The sequence below is a fragment of the Oncorhynchus mykiss genome, chromosome 4, assembly GCF_057628025.1.
Source record: "Oncorhynchus mykiss isolate SJ-2025 chromosome 4, ASM5762802v1, whole genome shotgun sequence".
NCBI lineage: Eukaryota > Metazoa > Chordata > Actinopteri > Salmoniformes > Salmonidae > Oncorhynchus > Oncorhynchus mykiss.
Window position 1 is genome coordinate 27,239,607 of NC_143025.1, and position 24,679 is coordinate 27,264,285.

General features: G+C 42.1%; 1 protein-coding gene across 2 annotated transcripts in view; it reads right to left on the reverse strand.

Annotated features, from left to right (window-relative positions):
* Positions 1-24,020, reverse strand: part of LOC110521606 (importin-13) — a 55,166-nt gene extending 31,146 nt beyond the window's left edge. Inside the window, exons 1-3 of one of the 2 annotated variants that reach the window (XM_036968623.2) lie at positions 23,914-24,020; positions 4,251-4,376; positions 4,034-4,177 (exon numbers count right to left, since the gene is read on the reverse strand). In XM_036968623.2, the coding sequence (XP_036824518.1) occupies positions 4,034-4,177; positions 4,251-4,376; positions 23,914-23,937 (294 nt within the window). In that variant the 5' untranslated portion in view covers positions 23,938-24,020. Of the gene's footprint in view, positions 1-4,033; positions 4,178-4,250; positions 4,377-21,526; positions 23,789-23,913 lie in introns of those variants that run through there. The other variant, XM_036968621.2, reaches the window with a different exon arrangement.
* Between the last annotated feature and the right edge of the window lie 659 nt (positions 24,021-24,679).

Sequence of the window (24,679 nt, forward strand, 5' to 3'; positions counted from 1 at the left end):
ACTGCTATTAGCTTCACAACATACTATTAAACGCCGTTTGGGCCTTTGGGTGTAATAAAAAAAAATACACACATCAATAAACACTATTTGACGCATCAAATAACGCAGTTCTATTACAGAATGTTGTGTGTTCTGAATTTGCACGTGCAAGCCAAGCACCACCACTATTATCAGTCGCACTGTCAAAGCTGTACAAAAATGTCTGCAAACACCGGCCTTGAACGGTGTGTTTACAATACCGCGTTGGTAATAAATCATTTTTCGACCGCATCTTCTGGGGGTAGCTAGCTAGCTTTAGCTTGGTACCTAGCTAGTACTAATGACCAGCAGAAACTGAAGTCATTTTCACTATTCTTAGCAATGATTTAGGAATCCTTGCGAGTAAGTATTAGCTAGGTAGCCACTTGTTGTTCGCCTATTGAAATTTAACTTCAGTTCATGAAAATAAATTGCTAGCCAGCTACTTAACCCTGTTGGCCAAAGTTAACGTTATAAGCAGCCAGCTAGCTTCATCTGGCTAGTGAGGCTCGACCTGACCGGGTTATGTGTTGTGAAGTCAGCCACAATTAGGATTAGGCACAATAGTGGAATTTGCGGTTTGCCTTCAAAATAAAAGTACCTCTTTGAAAGTGATGCAGACGGTTTCAATTGGTGGAATCATGCCATATTTAGACTAGATAATGTTAAGCAAGGTTGGAATGGGAAGCAATGAGATGGGGTATCAGTTTACTCAGTGACACCCACAGAACACAACTGTGAAGAGATTACGCAAAAATTAGCATTGTAGCTCTTAACGCGGGACTGTGACTGTGACTGTGTGAAATCACCTCCCCAGCCAGCCTATTGGGTGTATTGACATTCATATTCCACTGTACAGCTTTACCTAAGAATTGGAGATCAATGAAATGGGGTAACAGTCTACTCAAAACCCAATATATTTTTTCCCAACGTCCGCAGAGTTGACTCCAAAACATCCACGCAGTATTGTTTTTCCTCTGGAATAGTGTTCAATACACAGGGTGACAATAAATGTGGCTCAATTCACAGCTGTTTCAGAGTCCTGCAATAAGAGCTATGATGCTGTTGGAATCGGCTAAACTTTGAACATTGAGATGTTAAATAAATGAGACGAAGCCTTGAATATAAAGAATCTGTAGCAACCCAGAAGGCTTTGGAAAGTGTTTGATGGAGGAGAGGAGAGCGATGTGTTGATATAGGGAAGACAGATGGTTATCTGTGGATTAGGTGAAGGAGGGGTTGAGGTCAGGATGTGAGGGGTTGAGGTCAGGATGTGAGGGGTGAGGTCAGTTCCCCTTAAGGGAGTAATCAGGGTTAGTATCTGGTTACCTTATTTTTCTTGGGCATAAACTAAGGATGGAGAGAGGGAGTGTCTTAAGTAGGATGTATATAACTGTGATGTCTAAAATGTTTTGCTGTCTGATTACAGCTGTACAGAACCTTTGGGAATGATTAAACTTGGTTAACGCTTCTCTAGTGTCTGTGATTTATTTACTTAAAAATAAGAACCTAACAATGCTAATGTTCTCTGGGTGTCACTGAGTAGACTGATACCTCATGTCATTGATCCACTATCCATAGTTAAGGCTGTACAGTGAAATAAGTATGCCCCCAATGCAATTCTAAAGTACACTGCTCAAAAAAATAAAGGGAACACTAAAATAACACATCCTAGATCTGAATGAATGAAATATTCTTATTAAATACTTTTTCTTTACATAGTTGAATGTGCTGACAACAAAATCACAAAAATTATCAATGGAAATCAAATGTATCAACCCATGGGGGTTTGGATTTGGAGTCACACTCAAAATTAAAGTGGAAAACCACACTACAGGCTGATCCAACTTTGATGTAATGTCCTTAAAACAAGTCAAAATGAGGCTCAGTAGTGTGTGTGGCCTCCACGTGCCTGTATGACCTCCCTACAACGCCTGGGCATGCTCCTGATGAGGTGGCGGATGGTCTCCTGAGTGATCTCCTCCCAGACCTGGACTAAAGCATCCGCCAACTCCTGGACAGTCTGTGGTGCAATGGTGGATGGAGCGAGACATGGATGTCCCAGATGTGCTCAATTGGATTCAGGTCTGGGGAACGGATGGGCCAGTCCATAGCATCAATGCCTTCCTCTTGCAGGAACTGGAATTTGCCAATCTTGGTGTTCTCTGGCAAATGCCAAACATCCTGCACGGTGTTGGGCTGTAAGCACAACCCCCACCTGTGGACGTCGGGCCCTCATACCACCCTCATGGAGTCTGTTTCTGACCGTTTGAGCAGACACATGCACATTTGTGGCCTGCTGGAGGTAATTTTGCAGGGCTCTGGCAGTGCTCCTCCTGCTCCTCCTTGCACAAAGGCGGAGGTAGCGGTCCTGCTGCTCGGTTGTAGCCCTCCTACGGCCTCCTCCACGTCTCCTGATGTACTGGCCTGTCTCCTGGTAGCGCCTCCATGCTCTGGACACTACGCTGACAGACACAGCAAACCTTCTTGCCACAGCTCACATTGATGTGCCATCCTGGATGAGCTGCACTACCTGAGCCACTTGTGTGGGTTGTACACTCCGTCTCATGCCACCACTAGAGTGAAAGCACCGGCAGCATTCAAAAGTGACCAAAACATCAGCCAGGAAGCATAGGAACTGAGAAGTGGTCTGTGGTCACCACCTGCAGAACCACTCCTTTATTGGGGGTGTCTTGCTAATTGCCTATAATTTCCACCTGTTCTCTATTCCATTTGCACAACAGCATGTGAAATTTATTGTCAATCAGTGTTGCTTCCTAAGTGGCCAGTTTGATTTCACAAAAGTGTGGTTGACTTGGAGTTACATTGTGTTGTTTAAGTGTTCCCTTTCTTTTTTTGAGCAGTGTATATATCCATCCAGTGTGATTTCAGATATTTGTCAAATTGACAAATTAGTATTTTGTTGATTCCATATAACATTCCAAACTCATTTAGCATGATCTATTAAATTATGACATAACTCTACTAGTTGTATTCATTTGCGTCACTGTCAATGACATACTTTTATTTTGAAGGCTAACTGCAAAGTCTACTATTTTTGACGAATCCTTATCATGGCTAGCTTCACAGATTGGTTGACCACTATTATTCAAATAAGAACTCTTATAAATTAGGGTTATTTTAGATGACACCTAGCTATATAGTTAGCTAGCTAACGATAGCTACTGAAATAGATTGTTTGCATCCATGAGCTAGCTAGCTTTTTTTAATGACCAGAACTGTAGGTGCGTGAGACAACTTTATCAGCATCATAGCAAACGTATCGATGAAATCGGTGTGACATACAAAATACGGGTGATAGTGTAATAACTCGGTAAAACATGTATGAACGCGTTAATTTATTATGTGGCGTGCAGTCATATTCAGGACCTGATTAGTCAACATGCTTATTTGACGTGTATCTTTTTTGACACGCAAAGACCCAAACGGCGTTCCATAGAAATCCTGGTTGAGACTGAAATGACTGAACAAATGAACAACGAAACAGCACAGCAAGTAAGTGAAAGAAATTGATTAGGTTTTACTGGTAATGGGGACATGCGTAAATGCCAACAAAATTACTTTTTGGTCAGTGTGGTGTGTAAGCTTTATTTAACTCGGCAAGTCAGTTAAGAACAAATTCTTATTTGCAATGACGGCCTACCCTGGCCAAACCCGGACGACGTTGGGCCAATTGTGCGCCCCCCTATGGGACTCCCAATCACAGCCGGATGTGATACAGCCTGGATTCGAACCAGGGACTGTAGTGACGCCTCTTGCGCTGAGATGCAGTGCCTTAGACCGCTGCGTCCGTGTGACTTAATGTGACTTAAATATTTAACTGCACTAGAATGCTTAAAAGACCGCTAAAATGTTAAATAAATAGGTTTTCGGTATAGGGTTATTTGGCAAGGAAAATATCTGATATCGGTATTGGCCAAAATTATAATAATATCGGTGCATCCCTAGTATTTTTATTGATCTAATAAATCCAACTGTCCATCCATTTACCCACCATCTTGGATCCGGAGGAGAAGCAGGCGATCTGGGAGAAGAGTTGAGTCTTCAGGGTCTCATACTGGTCAGAAGGGATATCAGACCAGTAGCGGGATATCTTAGTGTGGAGGGCACTAGCCCCAAAGTACTGGATTTCAGGAACCTAGGAAGAGAGAGAGGGTTATGTATAGGTGTGTACATTTGCGTGTGTGCGAGCGCATGTGGGCATTTCATACCTTGTCAGGGCTGAGCAGAGCCCAGCAGAACTGCCAGGCCTGAGGGGAGACCTGAGCCTGCATCAACCACTTCTGGGCCAGGTTCTTATTCTCAATGTTAGGGTCATAGTACAACTGGTGGAGCCCCTATAGATAGAGAGAGAGAGATAGAGATGGGAGGGAGAGTCAGTATAATTCTTGCAATGCAATTATATGTCATTTAGAACAGGAATGTTGTTTCTAGACTCTTGTATGACTGACTACTGTTAAAGAACACCATCAATAGAGACAGTCAGTATCAAGAGGCTCTCCAGTGCTGGTGTGTAGATCAACCCTAGCGCCCTGACCAAGAGCTAGTGTGGTGGGTGGCTGGTTGACACATTGTCTAATGGAAAGACATGTCTGTGCAGGGTCCCTTTGTTTCCTTTTGAAATCACCTCCTAGAGTGGAAACAACAGCTCCCTGGGCACCCAGTGTGGCAGCCACCACGCACCTCCCCATAATACACTGCTCAAAAAAATAAAGGGAACACTTAAACAACACAATGTAACTCCAAGTCAATCACACTTCTGTGAAATCAAACTGTCCACTTAGGAAGCAACACTGATTGACAAATTTCCCATGCTGTTGTGCAAATGGAATAGACAACAGGTGGAAATTATAGGCATTTAGCAAGACACCCCCAATAAAGGAGTGGTTCTGCAGGTGGTGACCACAGACCACTTCAGTTCCTATGCTTCCTGGCTGATGTTTTGGTCACTTTTGAATGCTGGCGGTGCTTTCACTCTAGTGGTAGCATGAGACGGAGTCTACAACCCATACAAGTGGCCCAGGTAGTGCAGCTCATCCAGGATGGCACATCAATGTGAGCTGTGGCAAGAAGGTTTGCTGTGTCTGTCAGCGTAGTGTCCAGAGCATGGAGGCGCTACCAGGAGACAGGCCAGTACATCAAGAGACGTGGAGGAGGCCGTAGGAAGGCAACAACCCAGCAGCAGGACCGCTACCTCCGCCTTTGTGCAAGGAGGAGCAGGAGGAGCACTGCCAGAGCCCTGCAAAATTACCTCCAGCAGGCCACAAATGTGCATGTGTCTGCTCAAATGGTCAGAAACAGACTCCATGAGGGTGGTATGAGGGCCCGACGTCCACAGGTGGGGGTTGTGCTTACAGCCCAACACCGTGCAGGACGTTTGGCATTTGCCAGAGAACACCAAGATTGGCAAATTTGCCACTGGCGCCGTGTGCTCTTCACATATGAAAGCAGGTTCACACTGAGCACGTGACAGACGTGACAGAGTCTGGAGACGCAGTGGAGAACGTTCTGTTGCCTGCAACATCCTCCAGCATGACCGGTTTGGCGGTGGGTCAGTCATGGTGTGGGGTGGCATTTCTTTGGGAGGGGCCGCACCGCACCTCCATGTGCTCGCCAGAGGTAGCCTGACTGCCATTAGGTACCGAGATGAGATCCTCAGACCACTTGTGAGACCATATGCTGGTGCGGTTGGCCCTGGGTTCCTCCTAATGCAAGACGATGCTACACTTCATGTGGCTGGAGTGTCAGCAGTTCCTGCAAGAGGAAGGCATTGATGCTATGGACTGGCCCGCCCGTTCCCCAGACCTGAATCCAATTGAGCACATCTGGGACATCATGTCTCGCTCCATCTACCAACGCTACGTTGCACCACAGACTGTCCAGGAGTTGGCGGATGCTTTAGTCCAGGTCTGGGAGGAGATCCCTCAGGAGACAATCCGCCACCTCATCAGGAGCATGCCCAGGCGTTGTAGGGAGGTCATACAGGCACGTGGAGGCCACACACACTACTGAGCCTCATTTTGACTTGTTTTAAGGACATTACATCAAAGTTGGATCAGCCTGTAGTGTGGTTTTCCACTTTAATTTTGAGTGTGACTCCAAATCCAAACCCCCATGGGTTGATACATTTGATTTCCATTGATAATTTTTGTGATTTTGTTGTCAGCACATTCAACTATGTAAAGAAAAAGTATTTAATAAGAATATTTCATTCATTCAGATCTAGGATGTGTTATTTTAGTGTTCCCTTTATTTTTTTGTGCAATATATATATATATATATATATATGTTTGTGTATATGTATGCATGTGTGTCTTTCGAAGGGTGCAATTGACCAATAAAGTGATTTTTACTGAGGAGTGGTGTCTTTACTGAAGTGTCTTTACTGAAATGTCTCCCTCCAAGAAAATGATTTCACAGAGTTCAAACCAGGTCATCACCTCTGTCCACCGTGTGATCTAAGGAGACTTCTCTTCCCCGAGACACACTCCAGACTGAGCAAAACCTGGGGTGTGAGACCCATCTCACTAGTCAGCCAAATGCAAATCAACTAACAGCTCAATTGTTTCATTAACCACCAGAGATCAGATATCCTTTCTGTTCAGGGCAACTAGTGAAACTGCTGTGGCTGTAATGTGCCAGCCTACTGCTGAGCTGAGCAACCTCCCTACCTGCAGCTGTGGACCAGGTTGGAGCACCTGGTATTGTATTTTGTATTTATTAAGGATCCCCATAAGCAGATCCTCTTCCTGGGGTCCAGTAACATTGCGCCAAAATACACCAAGTTGTATCAAGTTGGCTGGATGTCCTTTGGGTGGTGGACCATTTTTGATACACACGGGAAACTGTTGAGTGAGATGAGTTTTATCATCATAACAGTGTTGTGCTTTTAAGTGTTTGATGTGAGTTTTGATTTAATTTGCATTGACGTCAGTGGTTAGAGCAGGCCTGGGCAATTATTTTCCATGGGGGGCCACATTAGAATATATATTTGACATCACAGGCCAGAATCATATTACAGGATTATATCTACTGTAAATCACATCCAGATATGCTACTTCTTTTACTTTAACATGCACAGAAATAAACCACATCTATGTTCTCTTTTTGGTAGGTATTTTCATTATTAAACATGCAATGAACTACACAGAGGGAAAAGTACAGAAATCTTAACAGGCACGCACAAAAAAAACAAGAAAGAGAGGGCTCAACATAACATTTAAACTACTCAATCAGTGTGAGGAGTGAAGTCTCTGATTGGCATTGTCTAGAGCAGTGAAGTCAGGTATAGTTTCTGACATCGCTATGTGCAGGATTGCTGAGAGGTGAGAGTCAGTAAGAGATTATCTGTATCTTGACCTGTTATATTTCATCACTGAAAATGTCTGTTCACATACATAGGTTGACCCAAACAGTACAAACATCTTCTGAGCATGACTCCTAATCTTTGGAAAGTTTTGTTAATCGAGAGATGCATAGAACCTCAGTGACATTGTTTTGAATAGTTCTCAAATCACTGCATCAGACTGAAGATCGATAAGCTCAAGTTGCAGGTCAGTGGGAGCGTTGTCCACATTAAAGGTGAAAGTGTCATTTCCCAACACTTTGAAATACTCAAACCGACGAGAAAACTCACCGTTCAAAGCACGCAGCAGCGATGTATACTTCTCCTACTGGTCATCTGATAGGGAACAGACTAGTAGCGTCGGAAGGTGGGTGAGATTGTTGGCTTCTACTTGGCAAGTCAAGGAGTAATTTTCCCTTGAAGGCTTTGACAAGGCTGTACATCTGATGTGCAAAAAGGCCCTTCCCTTGCAGTTGGTAATTCAGTTCAATCATTAGGGCCATGATGTCCACGGTGAAGGCAAAATCAGACAACCATTCTTTATGTTGCAGTTGAGGGAAATCCACATATTTTCCTTTGATTTGCAAAAACTCAGCCATCTCTGACTTCAGGCCCCACACCCTTTTAAGCACCTTCCCCAAACTCAGCCATCTCACGTTTGTGTGGTAGGGGAGATCTGCATGATCTGAATGTCTCGTCTAACAGTGAGACAAACTGCCGGTGGTTAAAAGATTTTGCTCTTATGAAGAAGTTTACCACTTTAGTGACTGTATCCACAACATGGCTCATTTTCAGAACACTTCTTGATGAATAATGCAATGCAGAAAAATTATTTTGTGGTATCCAATTACTAGTTACAGTCGTCTCATCGCTGCAACTCCCGTACGGCCTCATGAGAGGCTAAGGTTGAGAGCTGTGCGTCCTCCAAAACACAACCCAACCAAGCCGCATTGCTTCTTGACACAATGCCCGCTTAACCCGGAAGCCAGCCACAACGTGTCGGAAGAAACACCATACACCTGGCGAACATTCCACTCTTGCTGGAACACCCTACAAATCAGTTTCCTTTCTTGTAAATATTTGAAAAACAATTTTTTGCGCAATTTCTAGCTAGCTACCATTTGTAACTGTGACGTGTGTGTGTGTGTGTGTGTGTCAGCCTGTCAGTCACGGTCTGTCCTCTTGCAGTTGCTATTTATACGTACCTTCAAAATAAATCTCCCCCAAGCGGTGGGAGTCAAATTATTACACAAAGGCGAGTATTCATTGGGCTTTTCATTTGAATAACAAATACATTTTTCATAACTTTACTATGGTAAATTCTTTGTGATCGGAGCCTGATTCCGCGGGCCATATTGAATTAGGTCATGGGCAGCATACGGCTCCCAGGCCAGCCTTTGCGCAGGCCTGCGTTAGAGGGACAAAAGAGCGCTGAGCACCAGGCCATTAGAGACCTGATGGTTGCTCGATAGTTGGGTACTATCGACTCATGTCCAGACTACATAAAAGGAGATTACCATGACAACTGTCACATGGACTTTTACTGCTGTCATGACTCATGACTGCTGTTTTGGCATTAATGCGGTCACCATTGCGGGATCAGAGACTGTAGCATCTGCAAGGACCTCTAGAAGCATCGGTCCTGTCCCATTTTCCACAGGCAGGGGAGACTTCCCTGGTAAGAGGCCCTGGTGAAGCACTGGCCAGTCAGTCAAAGAGTGCTGACAGGGCGGTGATACTCTCACCATATCGGGATGACAGGAGAAGATAGGTGGACGTACTGGTTTCTCCAGCAAATTGTGCAACACAGATTTATTTGCTTAGGGTAGACAGCTCGGTCCAATTGTCTTCCGTAAGTAGGCAGTTGTTGCATTGAATAGCCGGTCAGTCCACAGTGTCCCAGAAAATAGTATAGTAAGAGAGACAGCACCCGCTATTTTCTGAGTAATAAAATAGACAGATTAATGTTTATCAGCCCATCACATGCAGGTTGTCTGTTAACCACAGTTTTATCCTAGTAGTTTGCCTTCCATTGGGTACTCCCTCTGGGGAGTAGTATGCAAATATTGCGCAGGTGTAACCGGCCACATAGTAAATCTGCTCCTAACTCTGGTACTGTGAGGGTGCAGATAAACATATAGGCTATGTAGGAGGTTCAGTAAACTGTGTTGTCTATCCTTGACTGAGACCTGAAGACTCATGGTAGCTCCCAGATCTAGCGACTAAGCTTTAGCTCAGCAGGCTAATATGCATGAGTCACACAGCAGATCTGAGTTTGGTATCCATTGAAGCTACTATAAATGCACCGTCTGTGTTCTGTTTTCACTTCTGTACTCGTAGGGGACAGAGAGGCATGCTCAGAGACTCTTCTTGAAGGACAGGATACTGACTGAACATCATTATTGATTAGATCCATATCCTCTTATATCATAACTGTTCATATTAATATTCATGATGTGAAATGTAGATTAAACTAGCAGAGGAAGTAGGAGATTTGATGAATGAAGCGGGGGCAGTGTGTGTGTGTGTGTGTGCGTGCGTGCGCGCATGTGTGTGTAGGGTCGTTTGTAGGGCCGTGGGTGGTTGTTGACTGTCTACGCAGAGATATAAAAACAAATACTAATCCCATGTTAACAATTTAGACAGAAAACAACAACAGTTCACACTCTCGTCAGCAACAATAAAACAACCTGTCATCACACACACACACACACACTGAATGATCATTATGTGGTTGCCATTGAGAAGATTGATGACAGATATGAGATAAGGTACTAGCCCCAGGCACTAAAATAAGAAACAATCGATAAGGGAAAGATAACTGATGCCATGCCTTATTCTGTCAACTGGAAGTGCTCTACCTCTCATATCAGTCATGTCTGAAATAGCCTCGAGTCTCTCCAGTGTTTCCCACAAGTACATAGAGCAGTCAACCAAATAGAAAAAGCAGTAGTGGAAAAAGTACCCAATTTTCATACTTGAGTAAAAGTAAAGATACTTTGACCTAAGTCATCTAAGTTAAGTCACCTAGTAAAATACTACTTGAGTAAAAGTCTAAAAGTATATGGTTTTAAAATGTTAAGTATCAAAAGTATTTAAAAAAGTCTTATGCATATTAAGCAAACCAGACAATTTTATTTGTATTTTTTTTTATGTATTTATTTATTTACGGATAGCCAGGGACACAGTTCAACACTCAGACATTTACAAATGTTTAGTGAGTCTGCCAGATCAGAGGCAGTAGGGATGACAAGGGATGTTCTCTTGATAATTGTGTGAATTAGAACATTTTCATGTCCTAATTAGCATTCAAAATGTAACGAGTACTTTTGGGTGTTAGGGAAAATGTAAGGAGTAAAAAGTACATTATTGTCTTTAGAAATGGAGTGGAGTAGAAGTAAAAGTAGTCAAAAATATAAAAAGTACAGGTACCCCAAAAAACGACCTAAGTAGTACTTTCAAGTATTTTTACTTTACACCACTGAGAAAAAAATAGCCAGATCCCAAGGGTTCAACATTTTTTGCTGAAGATCTCAATTTTTGGGGGGTCAATACAGTTACATATAGGGTTGTCAAGATACCAACATTTTACTAACGATACGATACCAGGCCAGGTATTGCGATACTACAGGGGAGTGGCCTAGCATCCTGTTTGCCCCTTCCCCCCCCGACACTTTTTCACATTAAACGTTATGCGCATGTTCTACACAAAAAAAACTGTCACTGATTTTCACATTTCGACTCAACACATTGAATTTACCTTCACACTGTTCACTATAATAGAATACTACATAGTATGCCATATTTGCTTATATTTGCAAAGGCCTACCTGTGATTTGGAATGAATAGGAGGAATGAATATACATGGATAATGATTGGCATGTCACTGTTGCAATAAGGGGAAAACAGTATAAAACCTTTACTCTTCAGTTCTAACACACACAAACACCACTCTCCCACGGTCTCCCTCTATCACAAACACACACCACTCTCTCCAACAAACACACACACTGCTCAACGTTCAAAACATGAGGCAGCAAACAGAACGTAAGAAGCACCAGAAAGAGATAGATTTTTTATATAGTTTAGGCTTACATTAGGCCTATATGAATCCTACCTTTAAAAGAATATCAGCAGACATTTCCTTTCTTCCAGTGCCAATCACATTTCCCTAGTCCTACTGTCAAGTTACTAGATTGTTAGCTAGATGGGTAACATGACTGAACAACCTAGTTTGTTATCAAACCATAATTATCGGCCGGGGATTAGTTTAAAAACAGCCAGCGACATGGTTTGTGAAATTATATCAAATCCACAGGAAGAAAAAAGGTAGCTTGTATAGTTCAGATTTTTTGTAACCATTTGAGGTAGAGACAAACCGTTTTCTGTAAAGGTGCATGGATGCCTGCCTGTCGTGAAGCTGTCTTTCCTCTCGGGCAATGCTGCGTGACAGTGAACTTGCAAAGCCTACTGGCCTGTGCACTTGTTATGCCAGGGATGAAATTATATTAAGGCTGACTTCATTTAGTCGACTGTTTGGTCAATAGGCTGTTGGTCGACTGAGATTTATTTAGTCGAGCAGCAGCAAAACACAATAATAATAATTATGGACAACTGTCTTAAACTTGTCTGTCAGAGTGGACTAATCCATTGTGGAGGCTGTGGGGGTGGCACAGTCCATCAGGCTAAAGACATGAAATTGTATATAGTTATATTATGTAGGAACAATAGTGCAACACCAATAAAAACAATATTATATAACAGATACTCTTTCTCGCTTGTTGGATAGCAGTCGCTGTCCTAAAACACATCAGTGCACTGTTGAATTGATGCCTTTTCCTAGACCATGTTGCAATGTGCATAATAGCAAAGTTAACCAGCATATTGGTGTTGAGAACAAATCGGCGGAGGCAGCAGCAGATTTGGAATATGAAAACAGCCCTTGCCTTAATTGTCTAAGAAAAATGAGGAGAGAGGAAACCAACTTAATTAGATCTATAATCAATAGCTTAACTGTTAAATGTGCCTGGCTTTATAAACCCTCAAATACATCTACAGAAATAAGAAAGCTCCTGTTGCCCGTTTGACTGTTTAATAAGCCTACTGATTCCATGAGTGTCAAGCCTCACGCAACCACATGTCGGATAAAACATTTCACAAACTCGGCAGTTGTAATAAAGGCTTTACACTTAATTTGGTATTATTTACAGTTTTCCAAACAATATCCCTTCTTTTTCTAGATCTCTCTATTCTTATTATTATTACTATTATTATGATCCTCATTATTATAATAAGTAATGTCATTTTCATTTGTAGGCATACTATAGCAGCCTTGTATAACCACCATCAACCTGTAGGCCTAGGAGTGCACGCTATTTAGTTTTAATACCATAACTTATTTAGGCCTATACTTCAATACCTACAATGCAATCGGAAAGTATTCAGAACACCTCACTTCTTACATATGAAGTTACGTTACAACTTTATTTCTAAAATGGATTAAATGCAATTATTTCCTCAATCTACACACAATACCCCATAATGACAAAGTAAAAACAGGTTAAGACATTTTAGCAAATGTATTAAGTATTAAAAATTAAAAATAACAGAATTACCTTGTTTACATACATTTTCAGACCCCTTGCTATGAGAAAATTGAGCTCACGTGCATCCTGTTTCCATTAATCATCCTTGAAATGTTCCAACACCTTTATTGGAGTCCACCTGTGGTAAATTCAATTGATTGGACATGATTTGGAAAGGCACACACCTGTCTATGTAAGGTCCCACAGTTGACAGAGCATGTCAGAGCAAAAGCCAAGCCATGAGGTCGAAGGAATTGTCTGTAGAGCTCCGAGACAGGATTGTGTTGAGGCATAGGTCTGGGGAAGGCTACCAAAAAATGTATGCAGCATTGAAGGTCCCCAAGAACACAGTGGACTACATCATTCTTAAATGGAAGAAGTTTGGAACCACCAAGACTCTTCCTAGAGCTGGCCGCCCAGTCAAACTGAGCAATCGGGGGAGAAGGGCCTTGGTCAGGGAGGTGACCAAGAACCCGAAGGTCACTCTGACAGAGCTCCTCTGTGGAGATGGTTGTGATTCTGGAAGGTCCTCCCATCTCTGCAGCACTCCACCAATCAGACCTTTATGGTAGAGTGGCCAGACAGATGCCACTCATCAGTAAAAACGGCACATAACAGCCCACTTGGAGTTTGCCAAAAAAGCACCTAAAGGACTCACAGACCATGAGAAGCTAGATTCTCTGGTCTGATTAAACCAAAATGTAACTCTTTGGCCTTAATGCCAAGCATCACGTCTGGAGGAAACCAGGCACCGCTCATCACCTGGCCAATACCATCCCTACGGTGAAGCATGGTGGTGGCAGCATCATGCTGTGGGGATGTTTTTCAGCGGCAGGGACTGGGAGACTAGTCAGGATGGATGAACGGAACAAAGTACAGAGAGATCCTTGATGAAAACCTGCTCCAGAGCGCTCAGGACCTCCAGACTGGGGGGCGAAGGTTCACAACACAGGAGTGGCTTCTGGTCAAGTCTCTGAATGTCCTTGAGTGCCCCAGACAGAACTGAAAATTCACAAGCATCATGGTCTCTCCCTCCACCACGTAAAGAAATTAGACTGCAACCAACCACAGCGCACAAATTGTACCAGGAGGCAGGACAGAATGCAGACTACGTTTCCTGGTCATCACTCACTTTGTGACTGACAGGACCCTGTCCTATCAATAGATCACTAGAAGACGCATATTGTTCATTCCTCGCTCTCCTCTACACAACGACTCCTTTTAGTTTCATATTCCACCACCCTCCTCGCCTGTCGCCGGCTGGAGTGCTCTTATATATAAAAATATATTTTACAATAACAACAGGTGCCCAGATGTACACACAGTCAGGAGGACAAAGGGATTGTGCTAGGAAAATACAGTTAGGAAAAAGGCTATTGTACTGCTGGTACCAAGACAGAGCCAGGGACCAACCTCTCCATGACACGGACGCTGCTTAACCACTTACGGGAAGCACAATTTAGCTTTAGGACACTAAAGAGATGTTTGCATGTGCGTTGAACTCGGCTAATAGAGTTACGTACTGGGGGACAAGGTATATACCTGAACAGCTCTCCCTCCGGACAACGCCTTCGCTTTCACCTTTCTATTTATCCCTATTCAGAGCAGATAAAGGAGAGGAGACAATGAGAGGATGGTGAGGAGACAAATAGAGGAAGCTACAACAATTATTGACACTAGCTTTAAAATAGTGTGAAACAGACAAAACCAATGATAAGGGGCCACCAGCATCTATTTAAACACACCTTTCTTCCTCTCCCTCCCTCATCATCTGTGTGCTATCAGGGAAAAGCCATTTCCCCTGCACTTCCCATCCTCCCTCCTTTACCGTCAGTGTCACAGACACTACAACCCCACCCCCCCCTCTGTCCTCCAGCTCATCACGTCATCTCTGCTTCTATGCAGCAACAGCTTTTTCTCTCTGTCTCACCCATCCCCATCTCCCCTCCACCATCCCCCCTCTCCTCTGGTGCTGGTCACTGGCTAAGCTTGGGCAGTATTCAGAATGTCATACCTTCATACTGACCTTGAAACATTCGGTAATACCGGCATAGAACATAAGGAGCGCTATTTTCCATCCCCACTGAGCATCTGAGATCCGAAGGTTAGCAATTCTAACAATTAATAGTTAGGTCTCTCACTGAAACTACAGTATTTGCAGGACAGACATCCCAACTCATAGTTATACAAGTAACTCAAAATGCTGCTCACAGTTTCCTGCACAAACAAAAATTACACAGCAAGTCTCTTGATCCAGGAGGGAATTCTCTCCTGTTACCAAGCGAAGCTTGATTTTGCAAGAATCTAAGCACTTAGCTAGATTAGGGCGGAGCGATATGGACTCCATATCACGGAATAAAAATAAGTTCTACATTTGCTTTAGGAGTAGTGCGTGACCCTAGGGTGGCAAGACATACATTGTAAGTGATTTCAATGGGTCTTTCTCCATTCTGATTGAAGATTAATTAAACAGCATAAAAAAAGTCTCAAAATCAGTCTTATGTGGCAAATTTGAAGTTTATTTTTTATTTTTTTTACATTAGATAAAAGTAGAGGCTCAGAGACACAAAATTGAATATTATACACTACTACAGTTGAGGAACAATGGGAAAGTAATTTTGCTTAGAATGTTGATAAACTTGTAAACTCACTTTTGAGAAAATGACCTATGAATGTTTTGGTACTAATATTGGAGAGACCTTTGTCTACACCCATTTAGCATCGTTCACACCCTCTTAAGCCACAACCATCTCTTTAAGGGTTGACCCGAAACGTACTAACAGCAGTCAAGCACCCAAGCTAACTTGCTAGCTACTTCCAGAATAGAGGTTGACCGATTAATCGGAATGGCCGATGAATTAGGGCCGATTTCAAGTTTTCATAACAGTCGGAAATCGGAATTTTGGGGCGCCAATTCGCGATTTAAAAAAAAAAAATATATATATATATATATATACACTTTTTATACCTTTATTTAACTAGGCAAGTCAGTTAAGAACACATTCTTATTTTCAATGACGGCCTAGGAACGGTGGGTTAACTGCCTTGTTCAGGGGCAGAACGACAGATTTTCACCTTGTCAGCTCAGGGGATCCAATCTTGCAAACGTACAGTTAACTAGTCCAACGCTCTAACCATTGCACTCCACGAGGAGCCTGCCTGTTACGCGAATGCAGTAGAAGCCAAGGTAAATTGCTAGCTAGCATTCAACGCATCTTATAAAAAACAATCAATCATAATCACTAGTTATAACTACTAATCCAGTTTAGCCGGCAATATTAACCAGGTGAAATTGTGTAATTTCTCTTGCGTTCATTGCACGCAGAGTCAGGGTATATGCAACAGTTTGGGCTGCCTGGCTCATTGCGAACTAATTTGCCAGAATTTTACGTAATTATGACATAACATTGAAGGTTGTGCAATGTAACAAGAATATTTAGACTTAGGGATGCCACCCATTAGATAAAATACCAAACGGTTCCGTATTCCACTGAAATAATAAACGTTTTGTTTTTGAAATGATAGTTTCTGGATTCGACCATATTAATGACCAAAGGCTTCGTATTTCTGTGTGTTATTATGTTACAATTAAGTCTGATTTGATAGAGCAGTCTGACTGAGCAGCAGCAGGTCCGTAAACATTCATTCAAACAGCACTTTCGTGCGTTTTGCCAGCAGCTCTTCGCAAGCACAGCACTGTTTATGACTTCAAGCGTATCAGCCTAATGGCTGGTGTAACCAATGTGAAATGGCTAGCTAGTTAGCTGGGTGTGCGCTAATATTGTTTCAAACGTCACTCACTTTTAGATTTGGAGTAGTTATTCCCCTTGCGCTGCAAGGGCCGTGGCTTTTGTGGAGCGATGGGTAACGATGCTTCGAGTGTGGCTGTTGTCGATGTGTTCCTGGTTCGAGCCCAGATAGGGGAAAGGAGGGGGACGGAAGCTATACTGTTACACTGGCAATACTATGGTGCCTATAAGAACATCCAATAGTCAAAGGTATATGAAATACAAATGGTATAGAGAGAAATAGTCCTATAAATACTATATTAACTACAACCTAAAACCTCTTAGCTTGGAATATTGAAGTCTCGTGTTAAAAGGAACCACCAGCTTTCATATGTTCTCATGTTCGGAGCAAGGAACTTAAACGTTTGCTTTTTTACATGGCACATATTGCACTTTTACTTTCTTCTCCAACACTTTGTTTTTACATTATTTAAATCAAATTGAACAGGTTTCATTATTTATTTAATTGATGTATTATATTAGGTTAAAATAAGTGTTCATTCAGTATTGTTGTAATTGTCATTATTACAAATTAATAAAAATACAAAATAAATAAAAACGGCCGATTAATCGGTATCGGCTTTTTTGGTCCTCCAATAATTGGTATCGGCGTTGAATAATCATAATCAGTCAACCTCTATTCCAGACATCTAAGTGAGAGAGAACAGCTCACTGATTACTACTCGTCCTAGCAGAGCTGGTTAGGCTGTTATGTTATCCAGAGCGTTGGTGATTGCAACTGTGCTGTCAGATTGTCTGTTCGTAAATTCAGAGCGTTTTGCATTCAGAGCGCACAGCGGACGCCCTGGCCGATGAGTTCACTGACACAAGCCATATTCAACAGGTGTTGAGAGTTCATAAATTCATCATTTATTCTGAGCTCTCTGGCACACTCAAAAGAGAGTGCCCTGAAATCGGAGGAAACGGCCAGACTGAATTTCCGAATGCACCCGAAATGGTTCCATAGTAGACTCTTTTGTTAAGACATGTAGCTAGCTAGATAAACAATGAACCATAATCACAACGTTACTACCCTGCATAAATCTGCAGGTAGCTAACCAACTAGGTTCAATGTTAGCTAACTAACATTAGGCTATAGCTAGCCAAGTAAATGGTTCTTTGTCAACAATAGAAACATGTAATATCTGATAATGTAGCTAGAGAGGATTACCTAGGCATACTGACCAGCTCAAATAGACAGAAGCATGCTATATGGCAGACCAATCCAAACTCATGTCGGCATTTCCAGCCCACTCGTTATCTCAGCCAACCGCTAGAGGGAAGGTTGCTGTATTTTTCTGTGGCTAACCCAACTAGGCTCGTAATTTAACAATTATATTCGTATTTACAGATGGCATACAAGTTTGTTATTAAAGGCACGTGAAAGTTCAAATGTTCGAGAAAGCATTTCTCCCCAAAAAACGCGCTTTGATAAAAACATTTTTTACGTTCAAACGGCTATCCTGTGAAATCGTGACCTGCGACATACGCCTAGTTCCTGAAATGGGGCACCGTTGTTATAATTTCGATTTGACTTCCGATTTAGCTCAAAACACTTGGAATAATAGAAATAGAATGATTATTCTAATTCATAGTTCAAATATAATAGTGGGCACTTTGAATACAGTGTTGCTTGACATGACAATGGATGAAAATGCCAGGGAGGAGTTATTGTAACAGGGTTGGAACCAAAATGTTGTTTCCTGTGGGACACTAATCTTTGACTACATTGAATGTTCTCTCTTAGCTACTTCATGTAGCTAACATATTCACGATTTGCATATTCCTCTGATTTAGAAGATACTGTTACACAAACATGCTGATTTAGCTCTACACCATCACTGGTATTAGCTGCCTGAATAGCTAATTAGCTAGCCAGCGATAACAAGATTTAGGACCAACTTGTAAAGAAAAGACTATCGGTTTGCAGATGTAAGAAACAAACTAACAGTGTTCAGTTGCACTTCTTCACTCTGATTCACAAACGAGCATTCTATCAGCAGACAGCGCTCTGACTGTAGCTACATTTCTCCTGTACTTTTCTCAGTGGAGCCAACTCTTCTCTGGTAACAAGATTAACTTCCAGCAAAAAATTGGGAAATTGCGACATTCTTTCTATGATAAACATTTGAAATTTGACTGCCATATATCACTTTTGCAAAAAATACCTTGCCTTTTCATTATAAGCTCATTTACTTGTGTGGCTGATGGCCAAATAGTGTTTGGGTTTTCCCCTCATCAATCTATACACAATGCCGCATAAGGAAAAAGCAAAAACAAGTTTTTAGAAATGAAAAATGAAATTAAGAATCATATTTACATAAGTATTCAGACCCTTTACTCAGTACTTCGAGATAAATCCAAATAGTTCAATATTGGTTTCATCAGACCTGAGAATCTTGTTACTCATAGTCAGAGTCCTTTAGGTGCCTTTTGGAAAACTCCAAGCGGGCTGTCATGTGCCTTTTACTGAGGAATGGCTTCCGTCTGGCCATTCTACCATAAAGGTCTGATTGGTGGAGCGCTGCAGAGATGGGAGAACCTTCCAGACGGACAACCATCTCCACAGAGGAGCTCTGTCAGAGTGACCATCAGGTTCTTGGTCACCTCCCTGACCAAGGCCCTTCTCCCACGATTTCTCAGTTTGGCTGGGTGCACAGCTCTAGTAAGAGTCTTGGTGGTTCCAAACTTCTTCCATTTAAGAATGATGGAGGCCACTGTGTTCTTGGGGAACTTCAATGCTGCAGACATTTTTTGGTAGCCTTCCCCAGACCTGTCCATCGACCCAATACTGTCTCGGAACTCTACAGACAATTCCTTCGACCTCATTGCTTGGTTTTTGCTCTGACATGCACTGTCAATTACGGGACCTAATATAGACAGGCGTGTGCCTTTCAAAATCATGTCCAATTAATTGCATTTAACACAGGTGGACTCCAATCAAGTTGTAAAAACATCTCAAGAATGATCAATGGAAACAGGATGCACGTGAGCTCAATTTCGAGTCTCATAGCAAAGGGTCTGAATACTTATGTAAATAAGGCATCTGTTTTTATTTTTAATACATTTGACAATTTCTAAAAACCTGTTTCACTTTGTCAGTATGGGGTATTGTGTGTACATTGATTAAGATTTAAAAATATATTTAATCCATTTTAGAGTAAGGCTGTAATGTAACCAAATGTGGGAAAAGTTGAGGGGTCTGAATACTTTCCGAATGCACTAACAGCAAAAAACATGCAGGTGATATTGTGCAAAAAGCGTATTTTTTTATGGTCTGCTTTTTGAAAATGCTGATTTCTCAAATCTAACGCCACCCTTGCGCACACATGCACACCTTAGAAGACAGATGGAGAAAGTTGGCTGGTGGCTATAATGACCTCCAGTATCAGAATAGTCTGCATATTTCTCTTTCCCCCTCCGCCCCCCTCTGACAACTCTTAGCCCAGCCGACTAGTCATTAGCTGAGACTTTCACTGCACAGCAGTTAGCCAGTAATGGACTGTAACACACACACATTTTATATTTCTCATTAGGACAGAGTTTAGACACAGACAAGAGAGACACAGACAGGTGGCTGGTGGCATAATGTTGTGTGAAAATCACAGCAGCAGGTCTGTCTACACTTAAAAGTACAAAAATAAATCACACAAAAAATAAGAACTGAGTGAAGGAAGGAGATAATAGCACAATTCTGAGTACAACACATTTGTCATCCCTGGATTAATGGTACGTTTTCCAAGCCATTATCTTTTGCCAGCCACTCGGTGTCCTAATCTACACAGGAAGCCTGTCCGGCACTAGTGCAGCTGTAAGCAAGCGAATCGGACCTGCCAGCTACTGTTAATCGTGCCTATCAAAACCGGGTGTTCCCTGTGGCGGAATATACAGTCGGACCACTCACACGCACAAGCCTCTGCATTCATTAAAACAGCTTTTAGATTTTCAAAAATAGGCTACTGATGATGAATCCTACCACTTGTCAGTCAGTGACAGATGAAGAGGAATGGATAGTGTGTGTATGAGACGTTAGGAAGATGTAACACAACATAGGCTACTAGAATTGACATTATCAGAGAAATTACATTTAATTGATTTAAAACATTGTGATGGTTTCCCATGTCTCATTATCTGACAAAGACCACACTGAAACACCTCATGTCAGAAATAAAAGGCATTTCAAACACTATGAAGAGTGCCTTGCTTCTCCTTCTGATTCCCATTCTAGACTTCTAAACCAAAGACCACAGTTTCAGATCTACTGTTGTTTTGATATCCTGCAGTATATTCACAAAACACTCCACAACACCCTTCTCTTCTAGCCTACATTCGATCACAACAACCTTATTAAGACTCAAGAGTGGTTTGGATGATGTAGTGTCTCACACAGACGGGTGAGAGGAGGACAGAGGCAGAATGTATTATCCTTACAGTCAACTACACAGAGAGACAACAATTAAGCCCTCCAGTCATATTGGTTTAGATTAGTCAGGGTAATAGCAAGCAAAGACAGAACGCAGACTGCAGCTGCAGGGACAAAATACAACGCGTTTGTGGCACCACTGTTAAGTAGCTTTCTATCTAGTAGCTGTTAATTCACGTCAGGATACACAGTATGTTGTAGCTAGACCCGCCACCATCATAGCTAACGTTACCCCATATAAATACATTAGAGACCCACATAGGCTACACACACATTTGATATTGTGATTATTAGTATGATTTTACATGCTTGATTGGAGAATGTGTCTGTACAAAAAGATACTTACCTTCTCCACGTTTTCCACTGTGAAGTCGAGGGCGTCTGGCGTGGTTGCTATTCTCCCCGATGTCTCCATGTTAGCCCAACCGGCCGGTCTGTCAATAAATGACAGACGCGCTTCTTTAGCTAGCTAGCTAGCTGTCTGTCTGTCTCTCAAGCTAGCTAGCTACAGAATGCGGTACTAGTCAATTGTCCACGATTTGGATGGCTGGCTATTCTGTGTTAGCTTCCGTAGCAAATCCCTGTTAGCAAGCTGACAGACCGGCCTCAGTGAGCCCCGATTCTTCTGTATGTCTGGGGGTCACAATTTATGGCTTGATGACATTAGCTAGTTAGCATCTCGATACCCTATTGGAAAATGTGTAAAAACAACCTAGACCTGTCCTTAGCTGACGATATAAGTCATTAACATCCAAACATGCGATAGCATAAGAAATTGGTGGTAGCTATTTGTTGCTAGATATCCAGTATATAGTCGCGGTGTCTTTGCTACGACGCTGGTATAAATTATCTTCTTCTTCTTCTATAGTTATGGCGGTCCGCAAAAAAAATTGAAAGGTGTATGCTGCCACCTACTGTGCAATCCATATTCCGTGGTGATGGTTTAAAAAGATCTTTGGTGATACAAAATTGAGAAAAAGGAAAAATTACCCTGGCAACTAATAGCCCTCATTTAAAAAAAACACTACCACCATTCCACTATTTAATCCTACACCAGGCCAACGGCCTGGGAGGACAGAACACTACCACTCAACACTCTTTGGAACTCTTCTACAGTAAAACCTCAAAATCCCAAGTACCTCTCTGCCACTGCCACTGCCACCACAACCTCTATTTTCTGTGACTTATGTTCCATTTCAGTAGTACAGTTGACAACCATAGCTATGAATGCGAAGCAACCCACCTTACTGAATCACATTATTATTCATATCACTCTCTATTGGCCTCTGCCTACTGACAGGGATCCTCTCAGGATCTCACCCTGTACCGATCTCCCTCTACTACTCTCTTCACTGCCTCAGCATACAATACATTCTGTACTACTCTGATCCTGGCAACCTTAACCTGCCTTTCTCTCACCGGACACCTCTGATCTCCAGCACCATGGGCTAACAGCTAACACACCAGTTGCTGTGCTTGGGTAAAATCACTGGGGAAGCCAAGCCAGGGGGGAACGGCCATATTACAACCTATGTGTTGTGATAATTGCATTGTTTGCTCTTTAACCTGTTAGTTCATATGCCTTGCCACCATGATATATAGGCCTAAAGGCCGAGACAATAAGAAGACACAGTGGCAGCATAAATTCCACCACACCTTTGTTTCATCACAAAACCGGAGAGCAACATCTGTCTGGTGGAGTCCACAAAGCATATTGCATGTAACAAACAGTTACATGACCTACAGAATAGTCAAGGAAGTTAATGTTTCCGATATTTTCGGACTACTAAACAACTATTGATGCAGAGCCCCGAGAGTTACCACAAGTCACAAAGAAAACAGGAGCTGACTCCACTATTCCAGCACCATTTCAACTTCAATATTTCATCACCATCAAATCACCTATGCTTAGTCTAATACAGTGACAACTAAAATGTTCCTAAAACAATTTAGTCCAATCCATGTAAGTTAAATATCATGTGACTGTCCATAGTACTAATTTCTGTGTGTGTAAGTAGAAAAAACATGTTGACTCACACTACTTGTAGAGAAATGCCAATGCCATTCATGTTGCCGAAACGGTCTATGACTGTCATACAAAACACGCTTTTATTTTTTGTTGTCCTAGCCTACCTGGCTAAAATGCTTAGTCGCTAGCCTAACTTCCTTTTCAGGGGCAACGATTAGCCAGCTAGTTAACATTAGCCTTCTACATCTAGCTACATATTGAACTTCCATCCTCAGGCCAGGGGCACAATGTATGAATTTATGGTTGGATCAGAATCGCCGTTATAATCATTGACCAGTACAGAGAATGAAGTAAAACCACATGTCCAAATCCCTATCTCCATCCATGGCTAATTTAGGAAAGGAACCATTTTAGCTAGCTAGCCACCGGAGGACAAAAACACAACGTACTGTTTGTTGCAAGTTACAATAGTAGAATACTGAAGGTGCAATTTCAAATTGTTATTGTGCATCAGCAATTAGCCAATGTCAGCTAACATTTTTTAGATTAAGTTATTTTAGCGACCAGCTATCTAAACGTGTTATCATGGGCGAATTACTGGCTGGAGGTCCCCATTGATTTTATTAGTCAGTCCCACTCAGATATCATTTTAAAAACTGCAAACATGTCTCCCCTTTTCCTTTACTTTCACCCTATGGCAAAATGTGTAGAATTGCAGAAAATGTGCTGTAAAACGTTACAAAAAAAATTATGGGTGCACATACCGGCAGGCAACTGTGACACTTCATGAGTTGAATTTTTTTGTGGCCCTGTCGGCTGATATAGCCATCTGCTATATCATTTTCCCATGTGGATGGCTGAACGAACCAGAGGTAATTTATATCTGGCAATTCAACCTATCCGACGTTGCTTGCATTTGGCAAGCCGAGAGGTTGATGGGGTTCTTAGTCTATTTGTTCTCGTCGCTTTGTAGACTGGTTTACAGTGCAACATTGCCTCTTTGGGCTGTTTGAAAACATTGCATACATTTTTATTACAGTAAAACGCTCTGCTATGTCATCGCAAAAATTATGGATATACTGACAAGATACATGTCTCTCCGCCCTAACAATGCGAGGCACGGCAGGCTGTCTTGCGCCCACATATGCTTTATTTGGATTGGTGGATACATCTCATTATTGTAATACTATATTGAATATTCGATGAGGGTTGTTAACGTCATCCACCTGTATTCAATGGAGAGAGATGCTATGCTGGCCTCATAGTATGAATATGCATACCATATCGAGAAAACTCTGATACAGACTTTTTTTCTCCAAAGTTGCCGGGATGTCACGTGTCCTATTAACGTCAGTACACTCGAAACAACTTAAGCATTAGGAATCTTCTATTGGATCAAATAAACCTCACGTAGCAAATAAGCCATTCATTTTTTGGTTGACCAAATTCGACACTCTCTCACTGACCTTCATGCAAAAACTCCTTGCTCCTTTCAACGAAAAACTGCCACCTGCTGGAGGGATATATATA